Source organism: Apaloderma vittatum, unplaced genomic scaffold, assembly GCF_000703405.1.
Source record: "Apaloderma vittatum isolate BGI_N311 unplaced genomic scaffold, ASM70340v1 scaffold5002, whole genome shotgun sequence".
NCBI lineage: Eukaryota > Metazoa > Chordata > Aves > Trogoniformes > Trogonidae > Apaloderma > Apaloderma vittatum.
This window is the reverse complement of record NW_009703019.1, coordinates 20297-42221: the sequence shown is the minus strand read 5'-3', so window position 1 is coordinate 42221 and position 21925 is coordinate 20297. Positions and strand designations below refer to the sequence as shown.

General features: G+C 37.5%; 1 protein-coding gene across 1 annotated transcript in view; it reads right to left on the bottom strand.

The window, feature by feature from the left end:
• Positions 1–18286, bottom strand: part of JAG2 (jagged 2) — a gene marked incomplete at its 5' end in the record, with an annotated part of 42426 nt that extends 24140 nt beyond the window's left edge. The window contains 3 exons of the mRNA XM_009864450.1: positions 10142–10202; positions 11206–11460; positions 18193–18286. Coding sequence (XP_009862752.1) covers positions 10142–10202; positions 11206–11460; positions 18193–18286 — 410 coding nt within the window. The remainder of the gene's footprint in view (positions 1–10141; positions 10203–11205; positions 11461–18192) is intronic.
• Positions 18287–21925: the final 3639 nt, after the last annotated feature.

The following is a 21925-nucleotide window of genomic DNA, read 5'->3' as shown; positions in this document are numbered from 1 at the left end:
CTGCTGAACATCCTTACTGGAACGCATCTTGCTCAACTGTACTACACACCATGGCAATAGACACCACCAAACATTATGTGTTATGAGAACTGTACATAAATTAGATTTTTTTTTAAAAGAAGTCTCATCTTCATGTAAACATCTAACACTAGGATAAAAACTGTGATTGGTATAAAAGAAAAAAAAAAAAGTTGAAAGCACTTTAGAAAAGGAGACTGCTGGCTTACTGCATCAAGCACCATAGCTTTTTTTTCTCTCTAGGAAGATACACTTCAAGGTATTACCTAGTTTGCTCTAGAGTGCTACAAGTCTTGAAAGACCCAGGCAGCCAGAGAGGCATCTGTCTTAACGGTTTTCCAGGGACTTGGTTTCTCAAGAAGACCATTTTTACACATTTATCCTATTATATCCTCATTGTTCTCTAGTGACATTATGAAAAAAGTGCTCTTTGACAAAAGGAGGACAGAAGCAAAAACAATTAATAATTTTTGTTTTAAACAAGTTGAAATTTTGTCACAAGACTTCTTCATAGACCAGTATCTTTATGTTATCTGTAACAGAATTCTATTAACAAAAACAAGTTTGTTACATACAACTGCTAAAGTCTAGACTTAAAAAAAAACCCCCAACAACTCATAGTTCATACACATTTTAAAAAGAAATAGTAAGCTTGCTCTTTTGGACTAGAAGACTGCTCTGCCTGTTATTTTAAGATTATTTCTTAGAAATAATTTAAGAGCAATACTAGCAACAAAGGTGATGCATAAAAACAAACCGAATGGGAATTTAGCATATACACGCCAGTGAAGCCCTGATGTCTAGAGTAAAAAAGCATTAGAAAAGAAACTGTACTTTTTAAGATTTAACATCATTCTATTATCAACATGCTCTGAATATCATAAAACAGAAACTTAAGTCTTCAAGGTCTGGTGAGAGAAGACAAGGAAAAGAATAAAAGCGGAGTCTTGGTTCCTTGTGAATCAATCCAATTTCACCATTTCAGTAAGCTGTATCAATCCCCAGAGGAATAGAACGGGTTATGCTTGCAGCGTATTATTTAAATTTCTACTATTTCCACAGGGAGAAGGTATCTAGATCTGGATCATGCAAGATGATTTTTTTTCTGTAAAGTTCTAGAAAACTACTTTGAGTTCTTAGTCCCAGTATCTGCTCCTTATTCAAAACCCTCACAGGTGCAGGATCCCTAAGGAGAGCCTCAGCTTTGTCTCTAGTCTAGAGGCCTCCGATCACTCATCTGAGCAAGGCTGGCAGAAGCCTGGAGGACATACGTATTTCAGAACCAGCTTTCTTCTGCTGCATTAGCAGTAAGAGGAAACAAATACTGCTCCTGCTAAATTTGATCTCTTCCTTCCTCCTCAAGGACAGAAAAATCTTTTCAGTGGCTGATAATAAACTATATATATATATATATAAAAAAAAAACAAACCCAAACAAAAAACCACTGTAACTCTCTTTACTGGCACCAACCCAAATCTCCATCCATGCCAAACCTGGCACTACTGCCAGTGATTCACCATGACTATCCTAGCCAGAGCCAACTCCCCACCCACATAGAACAAGCACTCTCAAGGGCTGAAAGTCTACATCACAAAGCAAATAATCACAATATCACAATTTGTTTTCCATAACCAATGGATAACAAGTTTCTTTGTTTAACACTGCACTGGTTAGTAAGAGTGCAAAGAAAAACATGGTCACCTTCTTGGAACTTGAAGGCATCTTGAGCACCTACTTGAGTTAGTAGGTATGCTTGACTGCACTGAAATTTGTTCAGCAGAAGAGTGTTACTGCTTTTTCATGATACTCAACACATTCAAAGTTTACTGTTAAAGTTACCACCAAGCCTGAGGGAAATAATTTTGAGAGGCTAAAAGCAGTCCAAAGGAACACAGTGTTTACAAGTCAAAAGGTTACTATGTGGTAAGCTGATCAGCCTTCAGTTTACAAGGAAGAATAAATTAGGATTTCCTCTTGAACAGGAAGTCTGGTCGCATCCTACATTAGCAGGTGCTAGAGCAGCTTTAATCCCACTTCCTCCTAAAAAGATAATGTTTACATTGATCTCAACTCACTCCTAGAGCAAGATGTGATCAATAAAGTGAAATCAATTCAGAACTGGGTACATGGCCATTTATGAAACAAATAAGCCAAAACACATGGATGAAAAAAGGTTAATGATCCATGAACAGAAGCCCAAAAGGTACAGGTACAAAATCAACACCTAAAAAAATAAATGAAATTAAACAAAGCAAAATTTTTTTCAAGTAACAACCACTTATGTAAAAGCCAAAATGAAACTGCTGGTGCAGTTTATGGTGGGTTGAAGCTACTTGTTCCCTGTTTTCCCCAGGTGAGAATAATTTGTTGGACATTTCTGCAATCCTAGATTTTTTACATCTAAGTAAGAAAGCCAAATTTAGAGAATTCATAAGGATTCCCATTGTTTAATAGACAAAGAAAATTCTTATTGGAATCAAGATTCTACTTCCTTTGTCCTTCCCCTCTGCTGACTTTATCGGCTCTAACTTGTCTTTACAACCAAATGCACGTAAAACAAAATCAGAGACGGCTTAATCTTAGCCCTTGCTAAGTTACCAGAAATAGACTGTTACAGTTTAGTAACTTCCTGATGGAAGGCTAAAGTACAGGCATCTGCTCCCAGACCAAAGTGTCCCTTCAGGTCAGGATTGTTATAGAGAGAATGCAACAGGAATAGAAGAACAATTGCTAGTGATCATGAAACTAAAAACTTGCAGAAAAAATCCCGATAACTCTACAGACACTTTCCACAACTTCTATTTTTCCTTAAGTGATATTCTGATGGCAACAGAAAATGACAATTTAAATGCAAAGCTTAAGGAAGGGGAGGGGGCAGGAGTTAACATTAGCAAAGCTTCTAGATAACATTTCAGTCCTGAGATTAGAGAAACTGCAACTGTGCAGGAAAAATACTGTTGTCATTGAAAAATAGATAAAGCCACAATAATTCAACTCATAGTGTATACTTGGATACAGTAAGACAGTGGGGCTTCAGACAGCTAAATTCCAGCGTAAGAAAGAAAGACTTTCTGCATTAAAACCTGCTGTGTTTAAAGTAGTAAATTCATTATCAAAGAATCCTAAGCACCTCTCTCTACAAACAATTCAAAGATATATATGTACAAAGAGGTAGGAGCAGGGGGAAATGGGGAAAGGAGAAAGAAACAGATGATTTTCAATTTTTGTTTTTCCTAGGGCTATAGAAAAAGCGAATCTGGTAAGTTTAAAAAAATAGGAAGATGCCTATTACACAGCAAGAAATTGCAGTGCTCTTGCTCTCAACAGGCAATTTTACTAATTCAGCTGTTTCATACTATATTCACACATACATTATTCACCCGATTCAGTCACTTCTGGTTATTTGAGAGTCCTAAACTTTCTGTGCAGTAAGTTCATACTGTCAGTCTCGTCCAAACACTCATCTACTCTGTTTAATCCTACAAAAAGGCTCCTAATACATGAGGAACAAGAGGATACCTAAATAAATCCTGTTCTACCCCTAGCTACAGAGCGTTGTCAGCACTTAATGCATAAACACATCTAAACCACCAATGTGAAGGAAATCAAAACTAAACTAGTTCTTCTCAAGTCTATGTCAGAATACAGGGTATAAACATACATTAAAAAAATCCTAGTGAGGGTGAAAGCAAGGTGGTGTAAGCCTTTAATTATCACAGGTTACATCTTTCCGGTATATTGCACATCCTATAAAGGTCAAAGTGAAGATCATTGTGACATATTTACACATCACTTTTTAAGCAGGTTTTCTGAAGGGAGCTTCTCTCACTCATATTTCAAGTAGACGCTGTGGCCAAAACACTCAACACAGGAAAATGAAGCAAAACAGTGACATTAAGAGCAGAAGCAAAATGCATCATTCAGGGGTGGGGGAGAAATAACCCTCTTAAATGGAAAACCACTAAATTTTCTAATGACGTGAACAGGATGGTGTTGCATAGGCCAGAACAATAGCTTTATATTAGTTATTTACTTAAAATAACTATAAGAAAGTCTGTTTAATCTTTTAAGAGATTAATTGTTGCATAGCAGGCAGCAATATGGTCTAGCTGTTCTAGCAAGTACCATCCTCGCTCACTCAGATTTGCCACAGAAACACTTTCTCCACTTTCCCATCTTTGAAAAAGGTATTATAGTTTTGTGGATAGGGAAGGAAAAGATGTTTGCTAATAAACTCAATTTAATTATCTGAGAGCTTGCTATAATTTCCTCTCACCCCCTGCATTCTTATAAGACCAAAAGACACAAAACTGACCCTATAAACTTTTTTGTCCTCTAATAGGAAGTTACTGAAAGCTAACATTCTCACTTCAGTACTTTTACATAGAGCTTTCTGAAGGAGCTGATAGATAGGATGGTTCAGAACTGTTTAACCAGAACATATGAGGAAATATTGTTCAGTTAACTTGCTTTTTAAGTGAACGGGAACCATCAGGCAGTTGATGGTGTGATGGTTCACATCACAGAGCTGTTTTGGAACAAAGGAATTGGATTCCTTTTAGGTCAAACTAAGGCAATGCAAGACAAGATACGCCTGGAGCAGGCCTAATGTGTTCCAGCTATAAACATTCAGTCCACAAGGACAGATTAGAACTAGTCTGAAATTTAAAAAACAAAACAAAACAACAAAACCAACCCCAACGAACTTGAAGTGTTTTAAGTAGGGATATAGGGTTCTCAACATTGCTTTGATCTACTGCTCTAATTTGTCTACAATAGCAGACACAAGTTAACTCAGTACATTCTTTACCTTCTGTACACCTGTTCACATTCTCCTGGAAGCAGTATTCACATTTAGGATACATTCCTTGCCCTCCTACTCACCACCCATCTAAGGAAGTGAGTGGAGTATATGCCTCAATTCCTTGACCAATAAAGAAACAGAACATGGGATTCTTTTTTGTCTAACTTCATAGGTCTTCTTGTGAAACACTTGTCATCAAACCCAGAAGACTTACCACTAGGACATAAAAACCAGTAAGAAGAGCATAGTGGCTATGCTAACAGGCAAGAGAACTTACATGTAGTAATTTTACAAATTTGTTGAAACTTGAAGCTGTGATACGACATCTTGCATCAATGAGGAGACAGATGTCCAGGTTCTAGTATCAAGTGCCTTCCTACAGCGTCAAACAACAGCCCTACATTCTTTAGGCACCATAGCTTGTCCAAGATTACAAGAACTGAAATGGTCAGATACCACAGCAGCTAGCACACTGCTCAGACAAGACTTTTTCTAGTTTACTGTTCAGAGCAGCTTATGAGTTTCCTAATAATTCCATTCTGGAGCAATTGTGGAAGGAAACCATATTGTTTAAATCTGGCTAATTATCTGATCTAGCCAGTGTGGAAGTTCCCCACTTGCGACTTTCAGAAGCAGGCATTGTTTCCTTCTTTTCTCAGTCCTCTACTATTTTTTGTAAGTCCTCTACAGTCTGTCAATAACAACCTGTTTTGAAATGCCTTGCCAGGTCTCCTTACACCCAAGAATGAGTTTAAGAGAATCCAGCTGCCTTTTTTTTTTTTTTTTTTTTTTTTAAATTAAGGCAGAGCTTCCCAGTGCTGATGTTAACCACTTTAACCATCTAACTGTCATGAAAACACAAGTAAGATCTCAACGATATAGGTAGGCCTCCTACTGATAAGGATAGAAGATTATGCAAGCCTTTAACATTTAATAAAGGATCTGTAGAATGCTATTAAATCCCCGACACTCCCGGTAGTTGCAGCTCATTTTGCAACTGCAACTTTTGTTCCTGCGTCATTGTAAAGAAAGTACTGAATATAGTTCTGGCATATGACAGATTAAGGGAGTAAAAACACTTAGGAGATGTTTATAGCATCTTCAAGGACTGCTGAACACACAAAAAAAATCTGCCTTACAAAGCAGGGCTGAAGTGGAATACAAGGACTACAAAAGGCATGGCACTGGAAAAGACTGAGAAATCTGCTTCAACGGGATAAATATAAAATACATGATTAAATAAAAACAAATAAGCAATTGCCAACATTGTAAACTTAAAATTTTGTCACATAGTTCAAAAGTACTTCTAGATTAAGACAAAGCACACAAACAATTTACTTTTTAAAGCTTTAAAAACTACATGCTTGCTTTGCTTACTCTGCACAAATTCATGTTATAATACTATTAATGATCCTATTTGTAATCCATTTCAGTTAGTCTAAACATTCTAAAAAACTTTTGTATCACAGTTGTATGTAAGACTTGCATTTCCCAGGACAGAACTTAGATCCTACCATTACTCCACAAGCTGAACACCAGCTGAACAGTCTTAGAGATTTGACCCCTTGCTTTGGAAGAGAAATTTAGCATTCAAAGGCAAAAGGAAAAGCAGAAAGACTTCTGAAAATGTCATCAGCCTGGCAGGAATATGACAATGTAGGCTAGATATGAAGTATATCTGGACTTCTGCCAAAACCATACCACCCTGCATCACAAGGAAGAGAAAGATTAAGCTGTTAAACCTACTGACAGTTTATGAGTGGTACCAAACATACTCAAGTCAGCAATTTTAATCAAGCAAGGAGACAGTCACTTGTGGTTTCTCTATATTCAACTTGGATCATTTCATAAGGTGATGGAGTCTGAGCCAGTTATAAGCCATTAGATCAACTGTCATTCTTTTCTAGACAGTTTAACGAAATTTAACAAAGTACTTCAAATGACACCAAAAAAACCTCCAAATCATCATGGCTTGGCAATGTTGCTTCTTTGACTTCACCAGCCCAAAGTAGTAGGAAGGATTGTCAATCAAAAAGACAATCTGATCTGTCACCGAAGGCTAAAAAAAAACAAATTCCAATTAGAATGCCCAAACACTTTGAAAGGCTGGGTTTGTAGAGGCTTTCTTTGTTTGTTCTTTGTGGTTTTTTAAATATTTTAAGACTGCAATTTCCCACCTCTAAAAGATTCAGCTAAGTTGCCTTTGCCTTCCCCAAGGATGTAATTTTGCTCATTATTCAGTAAATTTTTATTTTTGCTGAACTGTCTCCGTAATGACAAACGTGTATCACCTAGACTCAGTCATACCACAAAATCCTTTCCTGCATCAGGTCATTCCTCTACTTATTTTCCATTTCTTTGATGAAAGCTCAACAAAAAAAACCAAGAAATGGCAAATTTCACACCACCTTCTTCAAAGTAACGCGTACATGAACTTGTCCAACAGATGATGTACAGTAACAGCTAATGGCATATACTTTATTAAGTCTGCAGCTATTCAGCTACTTCTGAGATCTGTTTTTAGTATAACATTTAAATCCAAGAACAGCTCTAAATTACACTGGAACATCAAAGCACAGAAGGTAGATCCTTTCTATGAGAGTTAGGCTGAAGCGTCGGAGCTACTGCTTAAGTTACCTGCACATTCATACAAGTTAAAGATGGAAACCATATTCCAATTTTTCTGTTTATAAATGTCACTGCAGATTTTGGCAACCAAGTAGCTATTGGCACCAGTAGATTTCCATACATCTCACACCCATGTTTTTCTCACATTTTCATTTTCTTTCTGAATTAAAAAAGGACATTGTTTTCACCTGTTAAATGACAGGGGCATCTCTCCAAAAACCAGGATGAAGGAATCTAGATTATAATTCAATAGCACCAAACATAGTAGTTTCTTTTAAATAACAGCTTCCTTTGTACTGCTGAAGATAAAGGTCATGTCTGTAAGCCTTACTTATTTTTAGTTCAGCATCTTTTTTCTACAGAAAGTATTATCCAGTTAGGTTAAAAGCAACATTTCTAACACAGCCTAATAACTACTGCAGAATATGAACTAAAGATATATGTGTGATCAAGATCAAGCCACCAAATCTCTTTTAAAAAGGAAGGAAAGAAACTCCTGCAATACCACAGAGTGGCCACACATAAGGACCATTGATTTACTTCAGCTTGTTGATCACAGATCTATTACTTCAGCAGACAGGCATTAAGGAACAAGGCAGACAGAATATAGGTATAGAATCCATCTGAAACATTAAGTCCCTTACTCCTGCCCCTCCAGCACTTTTTTGCAGATGAGATCATCCATCCAACCAGTGATATTTCTGGTCAGAGTCCTTCAATAGACTCTGTTATTTTTGCGAGCTTTGCCTAGCTGGGCAGGTTAGAATATTAAGATGCTCCTCCACGTCAGCGAGATGCTGTAAGGAAAGGCTTTGCTCATATGAGACTACTCATTGATAGACACCTTAAAAGAAGGCACTATCGCCATTCAGATACCCATCTTGAAGGGTTTTGTATTTACTTCTTGAAACTTTCCTCCTCTCCAACTTCTGTCTTCTCAGATACAGCTGGTATGACAGAGAAATGAAAGCTAAGAAAGAAACTACACTACTCCCTCTCTCCCACACCCACTGTGTTGAATTTGTTTAAATCTTTTGCTTCTACACCTTTATTCAAAGGCATTCAAAACACAATCACAGGCTCCTAGGATACTCATTTGATACCTACAGATATCCAGAAACCCTTACATGAATCAAAATCATTTAGAGTAGGTTGTCAATAAGAAAAACGTGTTCTTGGAAGGCTCAAGAAAAGGAGTACTTTCTAGGTAGAAGTGGTACTGGCACAGCTCTCAACCAGAATCTCTGAAGAAACTGCCAACAGGAGAACATAGTTGAAATCTGAAGCAACATTTAATGATAAGAAAAAAAAAAAAATCACAAGTAACATTAAATAGAAATATTCTTAGAAAAAGGAAGCCATGGCTTAAACATCTACATGGGGAAAAAAAAAAAATCTTTTCAGGAAGGTTTTATAGTTTTTCAGAAGTGAAACTGCACATGCTTGAAATGCTGCACTTCATGTACTGGAATTTACAGCCAGATTTGAGAGCTACAACACACCAAATCTTCTAAAAGTCAGCAGCATCTAATGGAACTGTAGGGCAGTAGGAAACCTCTCTTGTGGTGCAATGGTTTAAGACTTAGTTTATCTGCCATACACCACCATCAAAAACTTCAGGCTCACCAGCAGGATAGGACTTGCTTGCATGTCTGCTGCCACAGCTCACAAACTGGCACTTTAACCCCTGCTTAGCTTTAGGCTCAGCACAGCTAAGCAACATGCATCCTATTTCTGCCACTTCCGCAATGACTGTAGTAGTTACTAGTAGGAGAATTAGGCAGAACTGCCTTCAGCTATCACAGCTTGCCACAAATGGTATTGCTCAGCTCTTGGGTTCTGGAAGCCTTTTCAGTTTCACATTTCAAGCAGATTCAATACAGCTTACAAAGGAACCACTGCACAAATCCAGCCTTACAATGATGCATACAACTCTGACCACAAAAAAAACCCTCAAGAACTTAAGAACTTGCAAGTAGACCTGTCCCATTTCTTCAACAGTCAGTGTAAAAATAACACCCGTTTCCCCTTGACCTACTACATTGAATGCTTGAACTTTTACAAGGAAATGATCAACAACTCCTGCTATCACAAAGTCGTAAAGGAACATTTCCAACTCTTGTCTCGTATTTAGGGGCCAAAAACCATTCACATGGGGTAGGAAAGTTTAAGTTGGGGCTGCTACTGTATCTCCATTTCCACCAAAACCACCTTTTACCTTGAAAAGGCTAAATTTACTATATTTTGGTGATCAAATATACATATACTTTAATTTTTTTGAGTTTTTTAGGACTGTGCACATTTCCTCATTGTAACAGTACCAAAGAGCAAGTTCCTCTTTTAATATGATGGGACAAATAGTAGAGAGATCAATACACCTAGAGATTTTTAAAAGAAAACAAAATACGGGGGAAAAAAAGATTATTCTCATTTGACAAAAGCATAGTTCTGGATCACATGAAGCAAATCTATTCAGTCCTACATGTGCAAAAATCGGAATAGGACTGCAAATGCTATAAAGTATATGCAGTTCTTACACATGTGAACTCTATTTCAGATCTACTTCTATCCATGCTTCTCAGTAGAATTTTTTCCATTTTAAAGTAGACTTTTTAGAAGTACGAATATACATGGAAAATGCTAGAAAGATCAGTACTCAAAAAAAAAAGATACTCAAGCATGCAGACTTACTTGCATTCCCCAGGAGTACTGCAACCCCCATGGAGCAAATTACATCCTTGTTTACATACAGCTGTAAACAGAAAAAGATGTAGGCATCAGTCTGAGCAGCTAGGTGTCCATCAGTACAGCAGCAATCTGGAGCTGTTCAGGCAGGGCTTCTGTCATATGGCCTATTTTTTGTTTGTGCAAAGCACAGTGTCTTTTGCCATGTTCCAGTAGTTGTTGCTTCCAGCTAATTACATCACAAAACACAAGCCCGTTACAACTGTTTATGAAAAAAATTACTTCTGGTAACTCCCTGAAAAAGTTGCTTCTGAATAGGTTTGCTGGAAAATTGTCAGCACCAAAACATTTAGCAAACACAGTTATTTTTTAAATCTAGTATTAGACTGGTATTATTCTGGAAATCTCAAGCTTCAGAAGATGCATGACCTTGAGTAAGCACCAAGAAATGGTCTCGTCATTAACAGGCTTTTTACTGAAAAGAAAGAGAAAACAAAACCAAGAAGCCCTCAACAGAGAGAGTATGTCAAGTAATTTTAGTACTAATTACTCACTGTGACTGAAGGCAACAGGCAAAGAGAGTGGTACATTAAAAAGGATGACGACACTTGAATTTCTGTTCAGATTAAGAGCTATCAAAAAGCTTTCAGCTTTGCATACGTTATACTTGAAATTTTTCAGTTGCAAAAATAGTGTTACGAGGGCATTTTTAGAGGATTAAAATCTATGTTATTACTGATATCATCAGTATTCTAATAAAACCTTACATTAACATATGTAATATATCTTTTTGCTTCAAAGTTACATCACCATTGAATAAAGCCAATTAGTAAAAATACACTTCACTATTTCAAACTCTAAGTTTTTTGTGTAGCCCCCATAGCACACACTGCAAGCAATAATGTATCCTGTGCTGGGCTCCACTCTTCACAGAGGATGTTTTTTAAAAGATTCATATTCAAAGAACAAAGTCTGTATGTTACAGCACTGACACTATGGAAATATCTACTGCAGTTTATAGCTATCACATATACATTAAAGCTAATCTAAAATGAAGCAAACAATACTACCTTGTTTACATTCTTCTCCCATCCAACCTTCCATGCAGGCTTTGTTTCCATTTTGATCACACGTGTAGTGACCAACAAAATCATCTCGAGGGCCACAAAATTTATTGCACAAAGCACTGTAGTAATTTTCATCACACTTCACTCTTATTTGTACTTCAAAATGGGCAACTGGACCATTAAATTGTAGTGTCTTCCATCGATCTTCTGGGTTGATCATGCCAGCATGTGCCACTCGCTCTATTAACAAGTCTTCACCTTTTTAAAAAAAGGTAAATTCAACAGGTGGTAAGTTTGACAGTACACAAGAGCATATAAATTCAAAATAAAAGCACTCAACTGGTTAAGAGAAAACCTAGTAAAGAAAATGTTAACATGATAAAGATCTACTGTATAACTGAATTTTCCTCTGCCTCGCAAAGTTCATTACAGGAAGGCCAATTTTAAAAAGTGTCCCAAAGGAAATATTAAAAAACCCTGGAACATAATCCATAGGAAATAGCTTATTTTTCAAGGCAGCCAAACATACCCACACCCACACGCTGACAACTAGCAGCTTTATCTTGATCTGAGGCTCTTTTTGCCTCCTTTTTGTTCTTATAAAATTGCAAAATCCACATAATCTACTAGCTGAGATACTGAAATTATCTGGTGTAAGTTTAATTCTAAAAATAAAGAAAACACAGTGTATTCAGTTTTCTACAAAATTACTACACAATAGTAAATGCTCTGGCAGACTGGCATTATGTACATAAACACTGGCTTGTTCCTGTTTTATCATTCTCTCTACAGTAAAGGCAAAATATCTTTAACAAGTATTTCACAGAACACTTGGTATAGCTAGTACTTGATGTTTTGAGAAGAAATACAAGTGAACCCAGGATTGTCAAGGGGCCATTCTCAACTCTGTATCCTGCTTATCCTCATCCCCAGTGGAACTACAGATAATTGTGATCCCTGCTGCAATACACTCAATAATCATCCTGCCTTGCACTCACAAAGCGCAGCAGTGCTACTACTGCGACGTTTCATCACCTTCAACCAGATGTGCACAAAGTATCAACATGGGACAAGAGGATCCTAGGATACAAGATTATGGAACTGCCAAAACAAAATATTTTCATTTTTACAAATCTTTTGTATTTTCATCCATTTTATTCTTGATATAGAACCTTCAGTACTAGGACATGAGATGTGATTATAGTTAGTGCAATTAAATTACACAACTGCTTCAGTAAATGTCAAGAATAAGCAAAGCACAGTAAGTGTAAGGGTAGACGGTGAGTAACTTCAAATGTTTTTGCTATTCAAAGCTGGTAGCATCCTACTGCAAGAGTTTTTCTAGGTGACTCTGCAAGCCACAGATGTAACTCCAAACACTGTTTAAGGACAAGAAAAAGGTACAGAAGCTCCACTTGTACACATGAATTTCATAACCATTTATGAAATAGATATAATAATGACAGCTCACAGCACCAATGTCCATTTTCTTTAAATAATGAGGATTCTTTAAAATGCATGTTAAAAGAAATAAAGAATCGAAATTTGCACACAGCAAGAGGTTGTAATGATAGTGAGATCAAGTCTAAACTGCAGATTATTAATGATATAAACACACCACATTGGTCGCAAGCAATACTAAATTATCGTTTTCAGCAAATGCATTTCACCTACTTACTTTCCATAGCTCATTAACCTGTTTAAAAAATGAAACCAAAGGAGTGCCTGATTCTCACCTGGAAAGTTAATGAAAGCACAGGGGTATCCTGTGTATCTGTTACCAAAGCTGTGCTTCCCCCTCAGCATGTAAAAGGACTCCAGTGACAATTTTCAGTTACTCCAACATTAATGAAAAAGGCAAGCTATGGAAGTAGTAGGTTCTGCAATGTATTTTGTTATCTTAACATCTTTTTTCAAGCTTGCTTCTACCATAAAAAGTATATAACATATATATTATAAATATCATAAAATTATAGAATAACGAACCTTTTAAAGCTACTTTAATTAAGAATTGAAAGGTTCTTAAACTATTAAGAACTCAAAGTATCTCTCTGGCTGCTTTAATATTAGTATTGCCATGTGCAGGTTACAATTCATGCTTGCCTGGACTAGTCTGCATAAAACATTTTACGGCTAGACAAGATACATTGAAGTCTATCCCTCTTCTTTAACTCTAATTCCTAAATGCAAACTCCTCTGCCATCCAACACCACTTGTTCACTCTGCTACCGTCCAAGAAACCTCTTGGCTAGAAAAGGTTGCCTGCATTTTATTTTTGACTGAACAGGATATCATATCATCAGTCACCATTAAAAGCTTCATAATTAGATTCAGTATCCTTTCATAATTTTATTCCTCTCTAACGACTATTGATCTGAAAAACTATAAAGGAAAAAAGCTGAATCATTGGATGGCCAAGGAATTTGACCATGCATTATAGAGCTATTTTCCAGCTATAAGCAGCACAGACTCATTAAAACCAGCTGCAACAGCCACCACTATAAAAGTGCTTCCTGAAAGTGCATCAAATGGACTGAAGAACAGGTCTCAAGATTAAAGGGGCAGCATATATATATATAAATATTAAAAAAAAAAAAAAATCTCATCAAGCACCTTCAGGCTAAAGTTGATTCATCAGACCCAATTAAACAACTTTAACAGCTACTGCAAATAAAACTGTGCAGAACAGTCTTCTTGATACTTGGGGTTGAGAACAGGAGAAATAACCCAACAATCAAACTTAATCTTCACAAATTCCTCTGAAAAAAGAACGTATTGAGTCTTAAGAGGTTTTTCTCTAGCTTATATCAGTAAAAGTAGGGCTTAACAGCCTAAATAAGCAAGGCAAATAATTTACCCTGAGCCACAAAAGGACATCAGCTCCAATCCACTGAGTTTCTAATACTAAATTCTTCAGTATGAAAGCATGAAAATTCTGCTCTACTTCAAATTTAAAACTAAATGCAAACAGAAGGGGCATCTTCCAAAGAGATCTGTAATCAAAAGAACGTGTTCCTCCCCCACAACGACAAAGTTTTTCTGAAGGTATTCAATCTTTCACATTTACCTGTTTTGATATGACAAGTTTGCTTCCTGCACCTTAGGAGTTCACACAACATTACTTTTCGCCTTCAATAATGGCAATAAGCAGCATAACTGAATTTCTGTGGTTATTTGTCAAAAAAGCAGCATACACTACTCAAATCTACACCCCTCCTCCCCTCAAGCAACAGGGCTTCTTTTCCTTGATTACTACGAAGTTTTCTACAATCGTTTCTATAAAAGCAGATAGTGGTGCAGGTATTTACATAAAAGGAAATGATGGCTAAAAGGTGGTTCTTGAATCAGTGTTCCCAAAGCATCTGATTTTTGGAAAAAGCCCTATCCGAAGAGTATTTAACATTGATGGTGCAATCAGGAACCATAACTACAGCCAGATAAGAACGCCACTCATCAACACCCTAACTTCTAGCAGAGGTCAAGCCAACAAGCCACTCACAGGGCACTATAAAAAGTGATGCTCATGGCTCCTTGCAAGAAAACACACACATGGTGGCATATGAACTTCACACCCAAAGTAACAGGAGGTGCCCATCTCAGGAACCATAGTCTGTTCTGCCTTTTTCAAGCTGAGTCTCCTAGAGACTAACATGAAAGAGGAAGGCAACCACTGCATCCCTGCAGTCCACATGTAGTCAAACAGACACATGCTACAGACATGCAGATGCCAGGTTGCTTCTAATGACAGCACTGGGTTAGGCGTCGCCAAGACTCCTACTACACAAATAGTCGTTTGAGTTGGCAAACTCCTTACCTGGAAAGTAGCATGAACTGCTGGGACAGATGACAGGCCCTTTACAGTGACTTTGTATCTAAGGCACTTTCCTCTCCCCCTCCTCCACCCTCACAAAGCAAACAAGCAGTAACATTACACTGCCACAAGCCTCCCCCTGAGCCAACCCTGTTGCATAGAGGAGGAAAAAAGCGTAGACGTAATTCAGGAATCAGCACCTGAAAGCCCCTCAGAGTTTATAGTTTGACGTAACTACTGAGGAAACATTTGCCCTGGCAAACTTGTTCTTGAGAAGTTACTTTACAGATCTGCTCTGAGCACCCTTGCCTTGCTTTTGAGGAGTGTAAGGAAGAACACAAGATCCTGGGCCATGGAGGGAGGGAAGAATGAAAACTGTTCTAAAACCTTGGAGTTCTTCACTAGAATCACCTCTTTCTAGGTTTCAGAGTGGGGGGTGCTGGTTGTCATTTTGTCTAAGGCTTTTTGGGTAGGTTGCTGTTGTCATGTTGGTTTTGGTTGGGTTTTGGGGTTTTTTTTTGGTGGGTTTTTGTTGTTGTTGTTTTTTCTTTAAATACCCACTTGGAAGTCCAAGCTGGAAAACACGACCTGCACTTAACTTTCAGCCTTATATGAGCCAGGAAAGCAAAACTCCCCTTCTGCCATTAAAGGAAAGCAAAACCTGACTTTGGAACTAAATAATCAGCTTATGAAGAGACTCTGTCAATTACTTTGATTAATCTTTCTTACAATAGCAAGAGAAGACACATGTAACCTGATCCAGAGATCAGCTCAGTGTTCAGAATATGATAGGGAGCTCAGATTTCCACAGATATTCTCCTCACCCCTCCAGGAAGCAGATAACTGTCTTTTCTCTGAAGGAGTTACCATATTCCTTTTCCTGTTCTCTTACATATGATCTTTTACTGATCTGTCCCTGTCTGGCAGTTCAGTAGTCCTTGGAGAAATACAAGGAAGTGTCTTTACATCTTGAGGGATTCACAAGGTAAAACTTCCTGGAAGATTCCTTGCCAACACCACTCAAAAAACCAACCCAAACAACCCCCCCAAAAAATACCCAAAACAACCTTCAGCATTAAGAAATTCTTCCTAGGAATGTAATATGCAAATCTAGATTGTAGCATGGCAGAGTAACAGGTCTCTCTCTATCATAGAATCAATTAACTGTTTCTCTAGTCTGCTTATCAAGAGAAGAGCTTAGTTTATCTACTGCCAAATTAGAGGCTAAAAAAGCCTTCCTAACATCACATGGCAAACCGTCCACATTGCAGGTGCATTACAACTTGACAGCACCTCTCTGGCAGCCTATATTAAATGAAAGTTCACTTTCCATTAGCAGGTTCTCATGAAAACTAAACTGTAATCTGACACTTATATAGACTCCCATTGATCATGGAAACCGTTAAACTAAGAAGTTGGCCCACTGGTCCTCCAAAACACATTGTACATCCAGCTGCCTAAAGTTCGACAAAAAAAAAAAAACCAACAAAACAAACACATAAATGCAAGTAAACAGAACTGTCAGAGCATGTTAAAAAACTAAAAAGCATAAGAAAGACTTATAAAAAGCCTCAAGTAACTGTCCCCTTATCAAGCACATTTAAAAAGAAACTTGTGTTTTAAAGCTAGTTTTGCCAAAGGATTTTGCAGATTTTAAGACAGAAGTTCATGTTGAAGATCATGTTGATCCCCTTCTACGCTAATCTCACAAGTTGATCTGCCATCTAAAAAACAGGGCATGAATATTCCCATATTCACTGTACTAGCTGCCCTTAGGTAAAATATTCTGAAACTGAAAACTGTTTGAAGGAATTAATTTCATATAGTACTTTTTCAACAAAGCATTCAAAAAGATGCCTCCAATCTGTTGCTATGTGGAATATCTGAACTTATTCAAGAGTCAGGCCCACTCTGCTCAGCACACAAGATCTTACTTTGAATACTGTGGGAAGTATCATTCAAGAAAGCTGCAGACTAACTGCAGAGTTGCTGCAACGTGAATTACTAGTTATCTAAAGAAAATATACCTATTAGAAAAGGCTGAAGAAGCTGTTTGACAAGACAAAAAAAGCTTAATTCTACCAGAGGGAGGGCTCAGGAACCAACTACAAACTCATCATTACTTCGTCTATCATTGGAGATAGAGCATGTCAGGAAAAGCTAACTTAGGAAAGCCTGTCAGGAAAATGCAAGTGGGACTGATCTGAATCTTCAGGGAAAAGGGCCTTCAAACTCTAACATGGCAAAGCTCCATTGCTGTTAAGGCTAATTTTTTATGCTTGTTGCATGGTCAATGAAGCTGCAGAGAACGGAATCTATAGTTAGAAACTGATGATGATTTGGGACATAAACCTTTGCTCTCACCATGTCAAAACATTTATCTTCCTCTATATTGATCCCAGTCAAGATTAAGGAGTCCAATAACCATAATAAAATTCTGAAGTTCATTTAACATTGATTATTTTAAGCCAGGTTTACAACCATTACCAAAGAGTACATTCAAGCTGGAGTCCTACAATATGGCAACCAGCATCTTCATATGCTTTTGAAGAATTTGTACAATAATCTTGTTTATCTTCATATTTACAACCCTGCTCCAACACTGAGCATTAGCATTTCCAGACTGGAGATGCAAGGTAACTTTCAGCAGTTAGAAAGAAGAAACTGAAAGCTGAAACTTTCAGTTTCTTGAGGAGAAACAAATGAAGAAGGAATCATACCACTATTTAGAACACTTTCATCAAAAACATCAAGCATGGTTTCTGTATGGAAAACAAGAATGCTTATTTGTTTACCTGATCATGAAAAGTATTGCACAACATGGTTATGGGTAAACAGAAGAATCTGAAGGGCAACTCTACAGCACAGACAGTTTTCCTTTTAAAAAGAAAAGAGCCTACCATGATTTTTCAACAGTTTTAAAGCTAGTTATTAAGAGTCATGTATTACAAACTTCACTTTTTCTCATCCATTCTTTTTTCTAACAATATTTTTTACCAGTTCCTAACCCAATATTCAGTGTTTGAATTTGTACATGCCCATTACTTAGGCAGCAGGCTTGCATTCAGACTGATTTGGAGGGATGGCCAACTGCAGCAGCGTGCCATTTCTCCCTTTCCCAATCCGTGAACATGCAGCAGAGAGTAAGTGAAAACTGCAAGTTTTACAGAAATACTCACCAGCTTTTGTGTCATTATCCCAATCCCATGCTTCTATTATTAACGTGAATGATCTCTGAAACGAAACAAGACACCAGTTAGACAGTAATAAAAACTGTTACAGAGACACAAAACAGTGATTTGGAATAAGCAAATATTGCTGCTACAAGAAAGCCAACTGAAAGCAGTTAAAAATTTCACTTCTCTGCTGTCATGTGAAAGTCCTTAAAGGCATCTTCTCAAAAGCATGAAATACAACAGCATTAAAAATTGTGGGGAAAAGCATGCTAACAGCAAAATAAAAACATCCCCCCCACACACACCAAGGGCTGAATTATTATTATTATTCACCTCCCACTGCATCTAATTCTCATCTTTGCTTAGCCACAAAAATCCTTTTTCAGAAGTAGCTCTAAAAGGTTTGAATTACATGAGGGGTTCTGAGCATTGGGAAACAGCTAAGATATTTAAGACTTAATAAATGAAGACCAAAAAAGAGGAATAAAATCAGAGCGATCCTTTAGGAAGCACAAAAAAGATCAGTCTATATAACAGATGTTTACTGTTTTGTAGAAAAACATATCTAAAAAGAAACAAGAGACACACAAATTCACCCTTCATTTATCAAGAATTTAGAACTCTCATGAAGGGAGTAGTGTGAAAAATGCACCTGCAAAAGATATAGCAGAAATCTAATTGTTAAAGGAAGTACACTTGGTAGCATACTTTCCCTGAGGAAAGGAAAAGCATGATTTCATGCATTTTTAAAACTATTTGGGAAAAAACAACCCATGAAGACTTTACTTCACTAAAGCAAGGCTTGAGGCATTTTTCTTGGTTTTATGACCAAATATGTAGGTACAGATGTTGACACTCAAATATGAAACTTTTTTTCTAAAGTTACCTTATGCATACATTATGTGTTTACCTGTTTTGAGTTTAATAAGAGTAGCAGTCAAACCTTTCAGCTTTGATAGATTCCATCTTGTCTAAGTTAACATTGAGAATCTCACATACATTTAAAACCAAGGAAAAAAACCTCGAAGAACAGAAAGAGTTATTGCACCACTATCCCAAAACTCTCATTTATACATCTCCGTGCTTAGAGGCAAAGCCACACCAAAAACTGAAGCTCGTTAAATACAGCAGAGACAAGCCTTAACGTGCGCAGAATTCACAAACTAATGATCTATGAATTCACATGGACCTGGGGACTTATAGCCATGAAATTAAAAGTAGCATCTTAGGAAGAGGATTATATAAGAATTCAGCTATTTTTCATAGAGTTCTTAGAAATAATTTACCGTTGCATAAAGTGATGTACATTTTTACTTTGAGATAGCTCACAAGTGCTTTGTACACCTCTCACCTCCCCACTAAGGAGGAATGATTGTAACACTGAAATCTCTGCATTTCACAGCAGCAGAAAGATTAGTGCAGCCTCTAAGCAGAACAGTCCTTTGCCTGAGCTCCTTGAATACTACAACAAGGGATCAGTCTATTCAGAAATGCACTTAACTGTGCGTATTTTTCTATTGCTTATTTGCATTATTACTTAGTTATATTAAAATATAAACTACAAACTACGCCTCTCAAAAACAATTCTTCTGTACTGCCAGCTTCAGACATATACTAGAGAAGATGATTTTTCATTATTGAAATAGATAAAAGTTTAGCAGTAAATAGATTACACTCAAAGGAGGGAAAAAGGAAGCTCAGCAGTGACTAAACTGGACAGAGGCATACTTGAGCTTGAACTGCCTTTAGAAAAAGACAACTGAAGAGATCAGCTGAGAAAGTAAAGCCCTCTACTTCTAAGGTATAACCACACAGCACAACTCACAGCTCTTTTCAAAAAAATTTGTGAAGCATTTCAGTAGCTTAATACCCCAGTTCCCCACTCTCCTCCCCGCCCCCTCCCCCCCACCCCAATCTCTGCATTTAGGGAAGGATCCTACTGTATTCTGAAAACACTACCACTCCTTAACATCGCTCTCCTAGACTGCCACTTGAGAAATAAACACAGAGTGAATAGTACCAGAAAATAAGTATTACATAGTATTGCCCTAATGTTATCTTCTGGCAGTTCCAAGTTTCCTTACTTTGGATCAAAATTAAGTGTTAACTTGGGCAGATTTCTACAAAGCAGTGCATAATCCAAAGCGTTCTTATCCATCAGCTTTTAACAACTGATCTAACATCTCTCAGCCTTCCTGCATTCCACTGATTCATATCAGAAGTACAAAACAGTATTCAAATGCTTCCAGATGTCCATTTACTCATCTTTTGTAAGTGCTGGTCTTCCCTACTGCAAATTGGCTGTTGCATTTGACTGCCCACACAGGCTAAGGAGGAAAAAAATTAAAGCTGGACTTGTCTTAGGAAACAGACTAGTCAATTCTGCCTTCCTGTCATTCCACTTGAAAGCCGCTTTCTATCTTTGCCTAGGATGCTAGAGAATTTTTGCGAGTAAAGAGAGTTCCACACAATGCACTACTGCAGCATGCTCATGCTGGAAGGTATGAACAGGAGTAAAGAGACATACTACCAATTTTAAGATGCCTAAAATAAGGAGTCCCATTGTTCCAGTGGCAAATCTAGCCATCTAAGCTGGTGGAGACTGGAGCTGAAAATATTCCTCTATCGCCTTACAGAAAATTGACTGATGCACAGCTCTTGCAATATGAGGAAAACCTGAATTCTTGGTCAAAGAACCGACCTCTGCAGCCCGGACAGCTGGTGCTGCCTCCTGGTGGCAGCAGGACCAGGAGGTGGCTCTGTGAGCTCCAGGTTGCACAGGGCTGGTCCAAAGCATTAGCTTTTATCATCCTTCTAATGGTGACCATCAAGCTATATGTGCCCATCTATAAAAATCTGAAAGAACATACACAACAAAGACACAGACTATTAAATACTTTCACTTACTGGCATCCCATAGCCTCAGTTTCCCCACATCTACTTATGGGCTAAAAGGCTAGCACTTGGCCATTTACACGTGAGCAAGTGTACAGAGCGTAACATTTTAAAAAGCCTTGTAGTCACACTTGCAGGAAAGAGATCAGAGCTGTTACCCAAATGGCTGTAAGCAGTATCAATCTACGAATGTCTATTTACTGGAAGATCAGTTTCAGCTGGGACAGTTCTCAGTTGTGCAACTTCCCACTTTCCACCCAGTTATAGTCACCCCTCAAAACCCCCTAACAGACACAGTAAGAATGTAACCAGAAGAGAAATCAATTTCCACCTCTAGAGAAAACAGTTAAGGTTACCAGCTCAACTTTCCATCTCTTTCTCATCTCCGGCTAGTCAATAACTTTAAAAAGGAATTCCTCTCTGCAGTAGCACGATGTTGTGTTACAATTACTATACCTCAAAACAGGAGATGTATCCTTAATCTACTGGTTCAAAAAAAAACCCTCTTCCCCTCACCACAAGTATCAAGCCCTGCACTGAATATGCTTAAATTCTTCTTATTTTTGCAGTTCACTTTAATACAGCAGCTGAAAACTTACAAAGCAGCAGCCATGTTACTCATTGTTTATGGTATGCTGCACTGAGAGCTTCACAGTTATTGCTCAACTGTAAGACACGTTTGACTATCAAAAACATTTATTAGGGGAAATGTTAATATCCATACACTCACCCATACTGTAACCCTGTCCAATAAGCAGAATAAGAACCATAGGCTGAATAACACTAATAGATTAAATTTTGAAGAATATTTTTAGCTTACATAATGGACATCACAGAATCA